The following is a 16,719-nucleotide window of genomic DNA, read 5'->3' on the forward strand; positions in this document are numbered from 1 at the left end:
CAATTTCTAAAACTAGTTGGCGACTGGATACTATAAAATATCTAAAGATTTTGATAATCAAAATATTTACTACATTTGTCCTTAAACACAACCTCATACCACCACACATTGTATTCAACCATATCATTTGTATGCATATAATACAAAAGCATATTTTAAATACATACATATGTAAGTATCTACACATGTTTCTTATATTAAACTGTGAAGCAACTCTCACTTTCGGATAGAGTAAACGAGTTCCACAATAGCTATCTTAGTGGTGAGTTTCTTGGCATGTTGTAAAGCTGTGCTTTGTGTGTGCTTAGGCAGCTGTATAGCTACTGAGATCTATAACAGAAACAGAAAAGTTTCACCCAATGCTCTAATCGGTTGTGAATTGTTGAATGCCGAAAATATAAGATTTTCTTTTAATGTACATTTACGTTTTTCTTAAAGTAAATAAAATGGATGTATGACTTAATAGTGGTTGTGTATGTCTATTTAATTTCGAAAAGATTTTAAATCACCGGATAACTGTTAAAGAGTTGAATATTGAAATTCATTATTAATGCAAAAGTGGTCATAAAACAAACAAAAAAACGCAAACGTTTGATTTAAAGAATGGGAGACTGCGAACACTTAGAATCCATATCTAAACTGCATATATACATATACTACAAATATTAAAGCAAGAAATATTTTTAATATTTTAAGATTTTTTAAATATTTTACTTGGGTAAATTAGTATTTTTTGTAATCCAAGCCAGTCTGAAAATTTGCTGTTGGTCGTTATACAATGCAAAAATTCCATTTACAAAGCTATGAATTATTACAGGTAATAACGGCTCTTTCCTGTGCAAAATATATGAATGTGTAGAGATGATACGGTTCGCAGTCATGGTAGCCTTTCTGGTTTATACAAGACGGTATAAATTCATTAGCCGGGCGGCGCTTCCAGTAACGATACTGTGCATTGGAATCATCATGCACCTTGATATGTTACCGGGAGCACTTGCCGTTAGCAATAGTGCTAGTGGTGCGGCGCGCCCGCTTACAGGAAATGGGAATGCAAATCCGCGATTACCTCGTACAAGTGCCAGTCAACTTAATAGTGGCAACGGAGCCACCACAAGTTTCAAGCTTGCCACAAAATCATTAAATACAACTCGAAATGGAAACCTGCGAACAAGGTAAGGGTCTGTGATTTTGCTTTTTAAATACGTTTGTTGTTGGTATGAACACAGATAAACCTAAAATACAAGGTATATATCTGTGGTCAAAACAAAAGATTGCGCCAACAAACCGGTTTTTTGCATAGTGGTTAACTGTAAACCTCTCATGCACACACACCTAGACATACTGCATATATGTGTACATATGTACGTATTGTACGTAAGTATTCAAATATGTGTTCATGTACATAAATGCATACTCGCCCATGACGTTCATACATATATACATATGTACATATACATACATATGCATATGCATGTATTAATGTAGCCTATAAACGCATACAATAATATGTGTAACAAAAAAGTAATAGGCAATACGTTCGACATAAATAATTGAAAAATCTTTACAGTTTTTTATACTCTTTAAGTCACACAAATCTTTTATTTGCAAATAAAATGTAAAACATTATATTTTAAAAAAGAATAATCCGAGTTTAAACCAAAGTTAAGAGTAAGAGTAAGAGTAGGGAGATGGCAGAGCTGTTGGTTTAATTTCACGCTGCTTGGTAAAAAAACCGGTCTGTTGAATAGTGTGGGAATTGGTCAACCGAACTTAGCTACCTATGTGCACTTTGTTGAAAGTGAATGTAATGCAAATAACAAATTTAATTGATTTACTATAGGTAGTCTGGAAAAAGCTTAAAAAGAGCACATTTTTTTTATATAATAATGGTAATATAATGTTGAATTACCAAGAATTACACAGGCCGAACAAATCGAACTTTCTTTTGCTGCGGGCCCTTATAATTTTTTTACGTTAATATATCTAGGCTTTCCTGCTTAATTCCATTGATTTCAATTATTTTCTATTTCTATTAACAGATTTTCTTTAGCCAAATTTTGCATAGTTTTAAAGTTTAAACGAAATATATGTTCTAAACCATTGTCAAGATTTTTGTATGGCTTTTGCTTGGCTTTTTATGTCTTTTACCCAAAAAGTTAAAGGCTATATTAAATTTGTTTAAATGTACATATATATGTATGTATGTGCGTAAGGAAAGAAGAATATAAGGAAGATGTTCCGTCCCCAAACAGTATTTACATACAGACATGGCTCAATCGACTCGGCTATTGATACTGATCAAGAATATATATACTTTATTAAACGATTCCTTCTGGACGTTACACACATCCATTTTCACCACAAATCTAATATACTCAATACTCAATACTCATTTTGAGTATCGGGTATAAAAAAAGCAATCTGATCAGAGCGATATTTAGAGACGGAAGATGCCAGAGCCTTTTACAATAGTTTTAAAGAGTGATACACTTGGATGACGCAAGCGAGCCGATATCGAGCCAAAGTATTAGATTGTGGACAAAAAAAGGTATGTTCTCCAACTATATCAAGCAGTAGAATGCTGCTGACTGCTTAGCGACGGCATAGGAAATAAAAGATAACTACAGCTACGCTTACGTTACGTTAGCTTAGTGTACTGACCAAAATGGTACAGAAAGTGAATTGATAGGCTATAGAAAGTTGGTACAAAATTTACAATCGGGCTTCGCCCGAACATACTCCCCCCGTGGAAGGATCCATGCCTTTCCCTATATCTCATAGAGGCAATAGACATCATTTTGATAGTGCTCTTCGGCTAACACCTGTAACATCCCTCCTGGGATGAGCTCGAGGATTCTCTCTAGAGGCCACTTGAGCGGAGGAAAGTTCTCATTCACGTGAAACTCAGGATTCCGGGTGCGCCACTTCCTTCTTTTTTGAAGAATGGTTAAATAAGATTGGCGCCAGCGAAACTAAAAGATGTACTCAAGCTGTGTGACCTTGTGCCAACGGTCCAAGCGATCGACGTTTAAATGAACAAAGTCAAGCTCCAAGAAAGTTGTGAGGCCTTGAGTTAATGATTGCACAGAGGATCCAAGGGCACGTCGAAGATGACGTTTAGTAAGCTTGACTGACGCATCCCATAATCCTCCCATACATCTAGGAGGAATGAATCCATGCAATCGTTGAGACAAGCTTGATGCTTGATCCCAGCCAAAACGACTGTGGTGTCACACCAGCAATAATAAGAGCAATTACAGTTCATTGCACTTCATGCATAAGCTGAGCGAGTAGCGCTGCACCACATAATTCCAACTTGAGTATTGTAATTGTCGTCAGTGGCGCTACACGAGATCTGGAAAATAGAAGATTTGCCTTGACTCCATTGTCGCCTTGCGAAACAGCGTAGATGCAAGCTCCATAAGCACTCATGCTGGCATCACAAAATCCATGCATTTCAATATTTGTTCCATAGAGTCAAACTGCTTAATAAAGTCGATCCAAGTTGTGCGTAAGGATACTAGAAAACTTTCATCCCAATGTAGCTTTTCTTTCCACAGCTGCTTTAGAAATATTTTTGCTTTGGTAATTACTGGCCCTATAAGTCCGGGGGGATCATAAAATCGTAAAATAGTTGACAATACAACTCGCTTAGTTGGTTTCGAAGGGACTTGATTGGGACAGAATGAAAATAATAGCTCATCCGAAGTGGGATTCCATGCTAAACCTAGCGTCTTGATTACATCGCTGCCATCAGTGAATTTAACAAATGTTTCCCTATCTTCAATGGGTGTTTGATCGAGAACAGATGTATCATTGGAGCACCATTTCCTGATCTTGAAATTTCCTTTGGCTAAGGGTCCTGACAAGAGTACAAGAGATCTACTTAAAAGTAGAACCTTCCAGTTCACATAGAATCTGGTTGACTGCTATGTTCCACAGAAGATGAGACATACCTTAACTGGGCGGACGATCCCATCGATGATGTCACCATCCTGCATATGAGCAATTGATCAATGAGCATCACCAAGTGACGGGCCAACATCAGGTCACCACAGCCATCATCTTCCTGCAGCTGTTTATTGCCCAGCTTTTGTTACGTTTTGTGAGGGTGTGATTTATCGAGGTTACCGGTCCCTCTCCTGGGAGGTGTGCCGGCTCGTTGGTTGTGCACCCGCGGAAATGCGTGTCCAGTAAAATGTGTAGGGACTCTTTACTGGGGTTGGTCCACGTACCATCATTCCTTTTAAGATACCCTACCGAGGCGATAGTTTTCGAGAGAATCTTGCGTAGCCTTGCGGCCTCTGACGTTTTCTCAATTTCCGAGCAAAATTATTGCCAAGAGGCCCTTTTTTGCTTGCCTTGTTATACCCGATACTCAAAATGAGTATTGGGGAATATTAGATTTGTGGTGAAAATGGATGTGTGTAACGTCCAGAAGGAATCGTTTCCGACCCCATAAAGTATATATATTCTTAATCAGCATCAATAGCCGAGTCGATTGAGCCATGTCTGTCTGTCCGTCTGTCCGTCCGTCCGTCTGTCCATCTGTCCGTCCCTATTAGCGCCTAGTGCTCAAAGACTATAAGAGCTAGAGCAACGATGTTTTGGATCCAGACTTCTGTGTTATGTCACTGCTACAAAAATATTTCAAAACTTCGCCCCGCCCACCTCCGCCTCCCAAAGGACGAAAATCTGTAGCATCAACATTTTTAAAGATACGAGAAAACCGAAAACGCAGAATCTTAGAGAATGACCATATCTTTAAGACTGCAGAATATAAATTGGATCGTACTATTATTATCGCCAGCATCAAGAAAACAATTTCATTTTTTCTCGCCCTGTCTCTCTCTAACACACACGTAGCATAGGCGGCTTTGCTTAGAGTAAAACATTAGCGCCTAGATCTCAGAGACTATAAAAGCTAGAGCAACCAAATTTGGTATCCACACTCCTAATATATCGGACCTTGACCGTTTGGTCTCAAAATTTTGGCACACCCCCTTCCGCCCCCGCAAAGGACGAAAATCTGTGGGTCTCCACAAATCTCAGAGACTATTAACGCTAGAGTAACCAAATATGGTATTCACACTCCTGTTAAATCTCACTATATAACGTGTATCTCAGAATTTCGCCTTACCCCCTTCAGCTACCACAAAAGACGGAAATCTGTTGCATCCACAATATTGCTGAATCGAGAAAACTAAAAACGCAGAATCATAGATAATGACCATATCTATCAGGTTGCTGAATCTGGATCAGATCAGATCAGATCATTTTTATAGCCAAAAGGAAGAAATCAATTTGCAATTTTTGTCTCTCTCGCACGCACCCTTTGTCGTGTCGTTCAATATTAGCGGCGTCTGCAGGAGGAGAGCCATACTGACTTAGTATCGGGTATAAATGTAAAGTTGCGGTACTCGCAGCAACTCACAACGTTCCCCCTCGTTTGCTTTATTTCCTTTTTATATAGTGACAGGCTGATTTTGTAGTCTTCCCAGTGGATCTCCTCGTTCGCTCTTTTAGCTATTTAGAGGGGGTTAGTTTTCCAGGGCTGAGCTATATTTTTCCCAGTTGACTTTCCTGGGATTAATGTAGTCAAGGATTTGCCAACTCTTGACTATATCTAACAGTCTGTGAGACACTACGATGAGGTCAATAAGCTCCTGTCGATTTTTAATTATAAAAGTGGGGTCGTTGCCCGGATTACAAATAAATAGATTCGAGTTAACGATGAAGCTGAAAAGTGATTCACCCCTTATATTTGTGTTCGAGCTCCCCCATTGAGTGAGGTGAGCGTTGGCGTCAGAACCTATTAGAAGGCCAATGTCCCTAGTCCACAAACCTTGTCCGCCACTATCCAAGGTTCCTGGACTAGGGCTACGTGTGCTCCGCTCTTTTCGATGCGGAGTATAAGAGCAGCACTGTAATGTCGGCGTCTAGATCGTCTTCGACTTCATCGTCGCAACACGTGGCCTCGAAATCACGTCTCAGCGTGCCATCGGTGGAGTAGCCTTCTGGGTCTGTCTCCGTGTAATCTTCGGGTGCTTCGATTTCGGAGGCAGCGTCCTGCTCGAATGGATTATCGACAGGACGCGCCCCGGCCGCTGAATTCGACTTGTAGACCTTTACGGTCACTGCGCTAAACCCAAAGTTGAGCTCGCCTTTGGCAGCCTCAATCGCGGCCTCTTTGTTGAGGACGAACTGGTATGTAGGGCCCTGTGTCGTCTCCACTTTGACCACCTTCCATTCCGATGTTGGCAGGTGGGGGTTGCATCTCTGCTTTGTACAGCTATAAATTTGATGCACCCACTTCAACTGGTTCCTGGGGATTCGCGAGTCCGCGCTGCCTTTGTCCGCGTCTTTTCTCTGGCAATCTGCACGAACGAGGTATTTGGCAGTTCTCTGGAGCGCTTCGGTGCTGGTCCAGGAGTCTCCTTTGTCTGAGAGGCTCCCTTCCCAGACTCAGTTTCGTTTTTTGTTTTATTATAATCTTCCATTCTTTTCCCACGAGCTGCAGAGAAGGTGTACGGTCCGTCCGGGCAGAGATCCACGTTGCCCGGATAAGGCATCATTAGAACAGGGGGCTGCCAGGTCCCTGAGCTCTCCGTTAACGACTGGGCCAGTTTTATATACCGAGCCCCCAGCCAGGCTGACTCTCGCCACGGGTTGGGATGTAGGTAGGTAGTGTGTAGGGATACAGGAGTGTGTGAGTGCTTCGCGAACACCCGCTGGCTATGTTCCGATTATCTTTCGTAGTGATCAGACGTGTTTTTGTTTTGCGCTCCGCATTTTTTCCTTTTGTTTTGAATAAACAGCCGGTGTTTTCCTAACTAAATTCTAATTATACTTCCTAACCAGACAACAATCTGGAAACCAATTCTATTACGCGAGTGCATGCCTTTTGATTTGTGTTAAAACATTATTTAACTTTTTATTTTTCGGCGTCGGCTTGTGCTTGTGTTTGTGTTGTTGCAGTGAGTGAGTACGCATTACATTGCATTGCAGTCCGCTCTCGTCTGGTAGCTTTTGTTGTTTTATCACTCTCTCGCTATCACCTCAACTTCAATAACTGTTCTTTCTCTCTCGCTCTTTAAACTTTCTGAGCACTAGCGCTCTCTGCTTAGTAGCTCTTGCTATAACCACTCAAGTTCGCTAGTTGTCCCGTCTATCCCGATCCCACCAGTAAATAGACGTTCCGGACCTCCGGATATTGCCCCCACAGGTACTAGGCCTGTGGTGACTAAACCACTGGTGGGAGTCCCACCAAAACGACAAGTTTTTGTTTCACGGCTGGCCCCTGACCTCACATCTAATGATGTAATTGCTTTTATTCAAAGCAAAATAAAAGCCGTGGGTTTAAAGGTGGAGAAATTTAACTTCTCTTATGCCAGGGAGATAGCCTCGTTTAAGATAAGCATCTCCCCAACTCAATTTGACACCATTTGCTTCACCAAATTTGGCCGGAGCATTTGGTGGTGAAGGAGTTTAAGGCTAAGAAGAAGAATAGGCCCCCCAAACCCTTCCAAATCTTTCCAGTGTGCCACTCTCAAACTCAACTTCCTCTTCCTCAACTTCCCGTCTTGCTTCCACCTTTCCAAAAAACTAACTTCTCTTTTAGTAACCTATCAGAATGTAAGAGGCTTGCGTAGTAAGCTCAGCATTCTTTTCCGAGATAGTGTTGCATTTGCTTCCCACGTTATTGTGTTTACTGAAACCTGGTTAAAGCCGGACATTCTTAGTTCCGAGGTTTTGGCAGATCAGTACACAACTTTTAGAAAGGACCGTTCGTCTCGACGTGCAGGAGGGGTTCTAATTGCAGTGGACTCTTACTTCACGTCAGAACATTTCACAGTCCAAGTTCAACAGGAACTGAAATTCCTGTGTGTAAAACTGATTCTTCCCGCTTTCGCTATATTCATTACTTGCTCGTATATCCCACCTTCTTCGGATATTTAAATTTATGAGCAGCACTTGTCCGCTTTAACCGCTGTTTCTTCCTCGCTATCTGATAAAGATCGTATGATAGTTCTTGGTGACTTCAACTTGCCAGGAACTGTTTGGTGTTCGGTAAACGAGTCTAGTATCCTAGTGCCCATGTCACGACATGACTTTGTTGACGGCTTGCTTGACCTGTCCCTGTCTCAAGTCAATCATGTGAAAAATTCCTTGGGTCGATTGCTTGATCTATGCTTTGTATCGGATCCGACCATAGTGTTGTTAACCCGAGCCCTTCTGCTCACTATACCTGAAGATGCCTACCACCCTACTTTCGAGGTGTCGCTAGATATAGGACCAACTGTATTGGATCGGTCGAGTAGGCTGCCCGAACGTGTCCGCAGCTTTCGTAAAGCCGAGTTTGCGAAGCTTAATAACCTCATTAGGGATTTTGATTGGTCCGCTTTGTACTTGTGCACTGATGTCACAAAATGCACAAACATTTTTTACAATGCTCTTGGCACATTTTTCGATTATTGTGTCGCGCTTTCTTGTCCGACAAGATCTGGAAAACCCCCTTGGTTTACCAAAGAGTTATCCAGTCTAAAAAACTTAAAATCAAGACTTTATAAAACATTTCAAGAAGTGGGTTCTCCTACTTCTCACTCTCGCTATGTATTAGCTCGGTCAAACTTTTCAGTTCTTAATGCTCAATGCTATAAGAACTACCTATCTCGATGCAGGATACGTTTTTCTCAGGACCCTAAACAGTTTTACAGCTTCGTAAACAGTAAGCGTAGAACGTCCGCACACCCATCCTCGCTATCATTTTGTAATACGTCGGCAAATAATGATCAGGCAATTGCCGATCTTTTTGCCCAAATCTTCCAAACCACCTATTCTGAGGAAAGCTACTCTGGTCATCAGTCACTTGTTAAATGAATGTTCCATACTTCATGATCTTCGACTAGTTAATACTGTGTTTTCACCGGGTCCAGACGGGGTTCCAGGTTGTGTACTCAGGTACTGCGCCGAGGCTCTGTGTGGACCTTTGCTTAAACTATTCACCCTGTCCATTGATTCTTCTTGCTTCCCCCCGATCTGGAAGGAATCGTTTATAATTTCTCTCCATAAAAAAGGTAGCAAGTCTGATGCAAAAAATTATAGAGGTATAGCAAAGTTATCCGCTATTCCCAAAATGTTTGAGAAGGTTTTAACTCCGCACTTGCAACATCTCTGCAAGTCACTTATATCTCCAGCTCAGCATGGATTTATAAGGCGGCGATCAACCACCACGAACTTGTTAGAGTTTACCTCTTTCATTATTAAAGGCTTTGTAACAATGTAACTTACAGACGGATGTTATTTACACCGACTTTAGTAAAGCATTCGACTCTGTAAACCATTCCCTTTTAGCGCATAAACTTGACCTTTTAGGGTTTCCGCCCAACCTCCTGAGATAGATTTCTAGCTATCTTTGTTCTAAGTCTCAAAGAGTCCTCTTCAAAAACTCCCTCTCTTTACCAGTAAAGGTTTCTTCGGGAGTACCACAAGGCAGCCATCTAGGCCTCTTACTCTTCACACTCTTTATTAATGACTTACCTTCAGTATTAACATACTCTCGAGTACTTATGTATGCGGATGATGTTAAACTCTGTGTCCAGTATAAGGACATTTCATTTCATTCTCGCTTGCAATCCGATCTCAATAGCTTTCAGTCATGGTGTTGTGCAAACTTACACCTTAATGCCTCCAAATGCAAAGTTATGACATTTCATCGTTCTAGCCCTTTGTTGGCTCCCTACATCCTATTTGGTGGTTCTCTTGAGAGAATTACCCTGGTGGATGATCTGGGTGTTATGTTAGACCCCAAGTTAAAGTTTTCTGAACACATTTCTACCATGGTAAATAAGGCCATGGGCGTGCTTGGGTTTATTAAGAGGTGGTCAAAGGAATTTGACGACCCCTATATAACAAAGACTCTCTATACCTCGCTTGTTCGTCCGATCTTAGAATACGGCTCCTGTGTATGGTGCACTCAGTACAAAGTACACCAAGACCGTATAGAATCAGTACAGAAAAACTTTTTACTCTTTGCTCTGAGGGGCCTTAACTGGGATGCGGGTGTAAGACTCCCATCTTACTCTAGTAGACTACTATTAGTAAACCTCCCATCCTTAGTTAACCGTAGAAAAATGCTTGGTGTGATATTTATGCACAACTTGATCAGGGGTGACATAGACAGCCCTGATCTGTTGAGCCGCATAAACTTCACGATTCCTATTAGACTGACTAGAAATTTTATACCGTTGTTCCACTTTATAGATCGAATTATTCCTTGCATGAACCGTTTAGGGTCTTATGCTCGGATTATAGTTCCCTCTACCATATTATATCCACCACTAATTCTCTTCCTCTTATTAAATTATTAATCCTTACACACCTTTCTATTAATTAGTAACTGCAGTGGTATTTGTATTTTGATTGCATGCTTAGTTTCTTAGTAAGTTTAGTGCTAATTTTCCTCGAATGTTAGTCTAATAGCTATCTTTCTTGCATGTTCGCGTTTGGTTCGACTACGCACCGCGCGTCATGCGGCAGCGCCCCTCGGTCGGTTGGGCGGGCGGAGGGCTGCGTTTTGCCTGGGATCCGCGCGTAACAGCCTTCTGCTGGTGTCACACGGGCCACTTGACGGTGCAGAGCTGCATCGCCTCTTGAAAGATGCAGTCATTGCATGTCAACGTCCAATTAAACTATCCGGGGCTGCTTATTTTCGGTACTCTCCCTAGGAATGTCCGGTATTTCGCTACGCTATGTAGGTAGATCGTTCGCCATCCGTAACCTGCGACCCGTCTGGTGGCCTCAGCTAAGCCCCCAACCTCACCAGCTCATCAGACCAGAGTAGTAGATTTGTAAAAATATAGGAGATTTGTTTGGCATTGGCAGCAATGTGATAAACTTGGCCTTTGATTTTGTACGTGGAATTAAATTGTTGACCGTTTGCAGCAATATTGTTAACTATATCTGTTGCTCCAAATAATGTCATTCTGTAATGTATAAGTGTATAAGAGCTTATAAAGCTAGCATGTGTAGCGTGTATTCTGACAGAGTGATCAATTTTTGTTTTCGTCATCTACAATTTATAATACGCTTAAATATGTACACAGTTAATTTTTAGGTTGTAATACTTTCTTTTTCCGTTTTTTTTTCTAGAGAGCAGCAATTACTGAATATATTTGAAATTATTATAACCACACTTGAAGGAAAACTAAAACGTATTGATAACTTGGATAAAACAGTGGAACTTATGATGAATCACATGGATACATTGGATAATAGAGTGACTGATAACATTGGAAAAAGTGAATTGATTATATCAAAGCTTCATAGGTTAGAGGCCCACCTTATTCATGATGTTCCTGAAATACAAGTTGCACGTTCGGATAATGACAAAGAAAAACAAAAACCTCTAAATTCTTCAAGCAATATCCTTGAGAATCAATTAGAACAGTTGGACCAAAAAGTTACTAATATTGATATCAAACTAGAGGTTCTAAAATCACAAATAGATAATAACTTTTTACAAGCTGAAGATTTTAACGCCGAGGCTAGTGAGAAAAAGCCTATATCTATGAATGTAATTGATATAACAAAGGCTTTAAACCCAGAAACGATGACTCAAGTGTCCGAAGAATTAAGTGAGCTTCGTGATTCAACAGATAGTATTGACAAGAAGTTGCAATTTCACATTAATATTGTGTCAGAAAATATTGGGCGAATGATTCGAATGATCCACGATATTCACTATGCGGTGGTTGATCATCACGAGCAAGTAAATGCATTCAATATCACCACAACTTCACCACCACCCATCAAATCAAGCAAAATTGATGCTCTTGTTAAGCAAATACGACCTATGGTTTCAGTATCTGAAAAAATGGACGAAGTTTGGGACGTCGTGGTAGGCACAAAATCTACAGTTGACCATCTTTTACCAAAGTCTGATGCTCTTTTGACACAAACACAACGCCAGGAACGGGCCATTGATGAAATTCACCAAGATCTAAAAACAAAAACTAATTTAATTATCAACAACTTAGATATGGTTGAAAAGCGTTTAAAAAAACAAGAGAATGATGTGCAATTACTGGCAACGCGTCCAGGTCCCACAGAACTTTTAATGGACCCAACCATCGATCGTTTGGTGGAATATGACTCAAGCAAGTAATTTAATTTATTTTCTTTTTTAAGGAATTATTTTCTCACTTTTTAATTTTTTGAAGATATTCAATAATAGAAGACAATTTTACAGAGGTTAAGACGCCATTGCCTCCAATATTGTCTTCTATACCAATATCTGAAACCACATCCCCATCACCTTCCCAATCACAAAAAACTACTTCTACTGGAGATGTAATAACAAGTGATGTGCCGATATTGTCAACGACCACCAACACAAGCAATATTATCGGTGGAACACTTTCCGCTTCTACAGCCTCTTACAGCCCAGTTACTACTAAATCAACCATTCGAAAAGGTGGCATTATATTTCCCAGCGTTAAAAATAAGCCAGCTGTTATAAATAACACATTTACCAATGACATCTTAACACTTAAGGATATCAGAGTAAGTAAAAAAATGGTTCATGTTAAGATAAAGTACGTTAGTCAATTAAGTACGAGAATTTTCTTTTCGTTAGCTTTTCAAAGGTCCTTTTCAGCTGCAAAGGTCCTTCCGTCAGAATATTAAATCGTAAATTTTGAAAACATGCAACGATCTAGTGATCAACAACCCGGAAGAAAACCTGTGTAAAGTTTCTAATCAATAATACGAGGACCAGCTGATAAATAGTCGGAGCTACCAAAAGAACAGTGTTGTTTGACTGATGTGAAAGTTTCAGGCGGTTTTTCTTTTTTCTGTTTTCAACAAAGAAATTATGGGAATATGTTTATGAGGAATCAGCTCCATCGACTTTAACCATTAATACTAAATACTAGACTGCGGAATTTAGGCGCGGGGCACAAGTCAGATAGGTGACAACACCTTTAAATCTGTGAGTGTTAGATGGTAATCTTAATCAAACCAAAAGGTATAAAGTTTTTTAACCGATTTTATACTATTCGGTGTTTATTTTTTAGAGGATATCAATTATTTTACCATGATTTTTGGTTATGAGTGAGGACTGTATAATTTGTAATAGGTTTTATTTCATATATTTAGTCATAATAATATCGGCGGTTATATATATATCAAAAGCGGGGGTTGATTTGCGGCGGTACAGCGATGTGCGGGAAGTTGGTTGTGAGTCTAATTAACTACTACCTTCAACTCCACAAAATAAGTCGAGCAAAAGGGAATTGAAAGATAATGCGTTGCGACGGTCCAATGCAAAAACGGTACACATCGATTTATGCGTGTGCAGCTGCGGGCTTTGTGTGTATGTGTGAAACCCTAACAGTGAATGAGCAGTTATTGAATTAGTTATTATACCCGATACTCAAAATGAGTATTGGGGTATATTAGATTTGTGGTAAAAGTGGATGTGTGTAACGTCCAGAAGGAATCGTTTCCGACCCCATAAAGTATATATATTCTTGATCAGCATCAATAGCCGAGTCGATTGAGCCATGTCTGTCTGTCCGTCTGTCCGTCCGTCCGTCTGTCCGTCTGTCCGTCCCCTTCAGCGCCTAATGCTCAAAGACTATAAGAGCTAGAGCAACGATGTTTTGGATCCAGACTTCTGTGATATGTCACTGCTACAAAAATATTTCAAAACTTTGCCCCGCCCACTTCCGCCCCCACAAAGGGCGAAAATCTGTGGCATCCACAATTTTAAAGATACGAGAAAACAAAAAACGCAGAATCGTAGAGATATAGATAGAATCGTTCAAATATATTAAAGGTTTATTGTAGGTTTGTGGTCGGAGCTACGCTGATTCCATCAACGCGGCCCGGCTGCAGTAGATCAAACGCAAGATCCATAAAAGATTAATCAGAGCGCAAGGTTTAGCGGGAAGACCGCTTATGGAGAGAGATAACGAGGGGGAACGTTGTGAGTTGCTGCGGACACCGCAACTCTACAGTTATACCCGATACTTAGTCAGTATGGCTCTCCTCCGGCAGACGCCGCTAATATTAAGCGACACCACAAAGAGTGCGTGCAAGAGAGACAGAAAATCAGTCTGAGCGTGACGTCGGTCGCTGCGTAGCCACTGCAAATTAATTTCTTGCTTTTGGCTACAAAAATGATCCGATCTGATCCAGATTCAGCAAGCTGATAGATATGGTCGCTATCTATGATTCTGCGTTTTTCTCGAATCTGCAATATTGTGGATGCAACAGATTTTCGTCCTTTGTGGGGGCGGAAGGGGGTGCGGCGAAATTTTGAGATATACGTTTTATAGTGAGATCTAACAGGAGTGCGGATACTAAATTTGGTTACTCTAGCTTTAATAGTCTCTGAGATTTGTGAATATCCCCAGATTTGCATCCTTTGCGGGGGCGGAAGGGAGTGTGGCGAAATTTTGAAGCAAACTCGTCTCGGTCCGATATATTAGGAGTGTGGATACCAAATTTGGTTGCTCTAGCTTTTATAGTCTCTGAGATCTAGGCGCTAATGTTTTACTCTAAGCAAAGCCGCCTATGCTACGTGTGTGTTAGAGAGAGACAGGGCGAGAAAAAATGAAATTGTTTTCTTGATGCTGGCGATAATAATAATACGATCCAATTCAGATTCTGCAGTCTAAAAGATATGGTCATTCTCTACGATTCTGCGTTTTTGGTTTTCTCGTATCTTTAAAAAAGTAGATGCCACAGATCTTCGTCCTTTGTGGGGGCGGAAGTGGGCGGGGCAAAGTTTTGAAATATTTTTGTAGCAGTGACATATCACAGAAGTCTGGATCCAAAACATCGTTTCTCTAGCTCTTATAGTCCTTGAGCACTAGGTGCTGAAGGGGACGGACAGACGGACAGACAGACAGGGCTCAATCGACTCGGCTATTGATGCTGATCAAGAATATATATACTTTATGGGGTCGGAAACGATTCCTTCTGGACGTTACACACATCCACTTTTACCACAAATCTAATATACCCCAATACTCATTTTGAGTATCGGGTATAAAAACAGGCAATAGCAAAAACAAACACTGATGCTCGATGGCACTTGCTTAAAACAATTCTGCGTTGCTCTGCTTCGAATATTTATATTTGCGCAAGCATGCCCATACCATTTTTTGCAATGGTAGAAGATTTTCAGAAAACATTAATTGAGTAAGGAGCCAAGAAAAGGATAGAGCTAAAAGGAAATGTTATTAATCAATTTGCATTTTAACCAAAGGTATATATATATATTCAAAAGTTTTTTTCCGTTTGTTTGAGTAGACAGCGCCTCCGCCAGAGGGCGCACACATTGCACGATACGAGTGTGTGTAGAAGGCCGTTACGTAGCCACAGCAGTTTAATTTGTTCCTTTCTATAATATTAATCCGATCTTATTTCATTTTGGCAATCTGGTCATGGTCATTCTCTATAATTCCGCGTTTTTAGCTTTCTCGCACCTTCAAAATCGTAGATGTAACAGATTTTCGTACTCTAAAAAGCTTCGACGGTAAACAACACTAGAGCGAGAGCTTTTGTGAACAGTGCCGTGCTGTTTTTTTAGGATAACGGGAGCTAGACGATTATGGATTAGTGGCCATCCATTTAATAGATGCAAAAATTGGGATTCCATGAGCAGGGATATAAGACCACAACAAGCGGTAAGGGTTTCTTCGGGAGTACCACAGGGCAGCCATCTAGGCCCCTTACTCTTCACACTCTTTATTAATGACTTGCCTTCGGTATTAACATACTCTCGAGTACTTATGTATGCGGGTGATGTTAAACTCTGTGTCCAGTATAAGGACATTTCATTTCATTCTCGCTTGCAATCCGATCTCAATAACTTTCAATCATGGTGTTGTGCAAACTTACACCTTAATGCCTCGAAATGCAAAGTTATAACATTTCATCGTTCTAGCCCCTTGTTGGCTCCCTATACCCAATTTGGTGGTTCTCTTGAGAGAATTACCCTGGTGGATGATCTGGGTGTTATGTTAGACCCCAAGTTAAAGTTTTCTGAACACATTTCTACCATGGTAAACAAGGCCATGGGCGTGCTTGGGTTTATAAAGAGGTGGTCAAAGGAATCTGACGACCCCTATATAACGAAGACGCTCCATTCCTCGCTTGTTCGTCCGATCTTAAAATACGGCTCCTGTGTATGGTGCCCTCTGTACAAAGTACACCAGGATCGTATAGATTCAGTACAGAAAAACTTGTTACTCTTTGCTCTGCAGGGCCTTAACTGGGATGCGGGTGTAAGACTCCCATCTTACTCTAGCAGACTGCTAATAGTAAACCTCCCATCCTTAGTTAACCGTAGAAAAATGCTTGGTGTGATTTTTATGCACAACTTAATCAGGGGTGACATAGACAGCCCTGATCTGTTAAGCCGCATAAACTTCACGATTCCTATTAGACTTACTAGAAATTTTATACCGTTGTTCCATCCACTGTGTAGATCGAAATATTCCTTGCATGAACCCTTTAGGGTCTTATGCTCGGATTATAATTCCCTCTACCATATCATATCCACCACTAATTCTCTTCCTCTTACGAAATTACTAATCCTTACAAACCTTTCTAGTAATTAGTAATTAGTAATTGTAGTGGTATTTTTATGTTTATTTTTAATGCATGTCTAGTTCTCTTAGAAACTTTCGTGCCAATCTTCCTCGA

The 16,719-nt window shown here is 40.6% G+C and overlaps 1 protein-coding gene across 4 annotated transcripts in view; it reads left to right on the top strand.

Moving 5' to 3' along the window:
* Nucleotides 1–301: 301 nt before the first annotated feature.
* LOC26532507 (angiopoietin-related protein 1) overlaps nucleotides 302–16,719 on the top strand; it is a 104,765-nt gene continuing 88,347 nt past the window's right edge. The window contains exons 1-4 of one of the 4 annotated variants that reach the window (XM_033377386.1): nucleotides 302–437; nucleotides 818–1,172; nucleotides 11,152–12,162; nucleotides 12,222–12,564. In XM_033377386.1, the coding sequence (XP_033233277.1) occupies nucleotides 862–1,172; nucleotides 11,152–12,162; nucleotides 12,222–12,564 (1,665 nt within the window). In that variant the 5' untranslated portion in view covers nucleotides 302–437; nucleotides 818–861. Of the gene's footprint in view, nucleotides 474–817; nucleotides 1,173–11,151; nucleotides 12,163–12,221; nucleotides 12,565–16,719 lie in introns of those variants that run through there. The other 3 variants (XM_033377387.1, XM_033377388.1, XM_033377385.1) reach the window with 3 other exon arrangements.

The sequence above is a fragment of the Drosophila pseudoobscura genome, chromosome 3, assembly GCF_009870125.1.
Source record: "Drosophila pseudoobscura strain MV-25-SWS-2005 chromosome 3, UCI_Dpse_MV25, whole genome shotgun sequence".
Classification (NCBI taxonomy): domain Eukaryota; kingdom Metazoa; phylum Arthropoda; class Insecta; order Diptera; family Drosophilidae; genus Drosophila; species Drosophila pseudoobscura.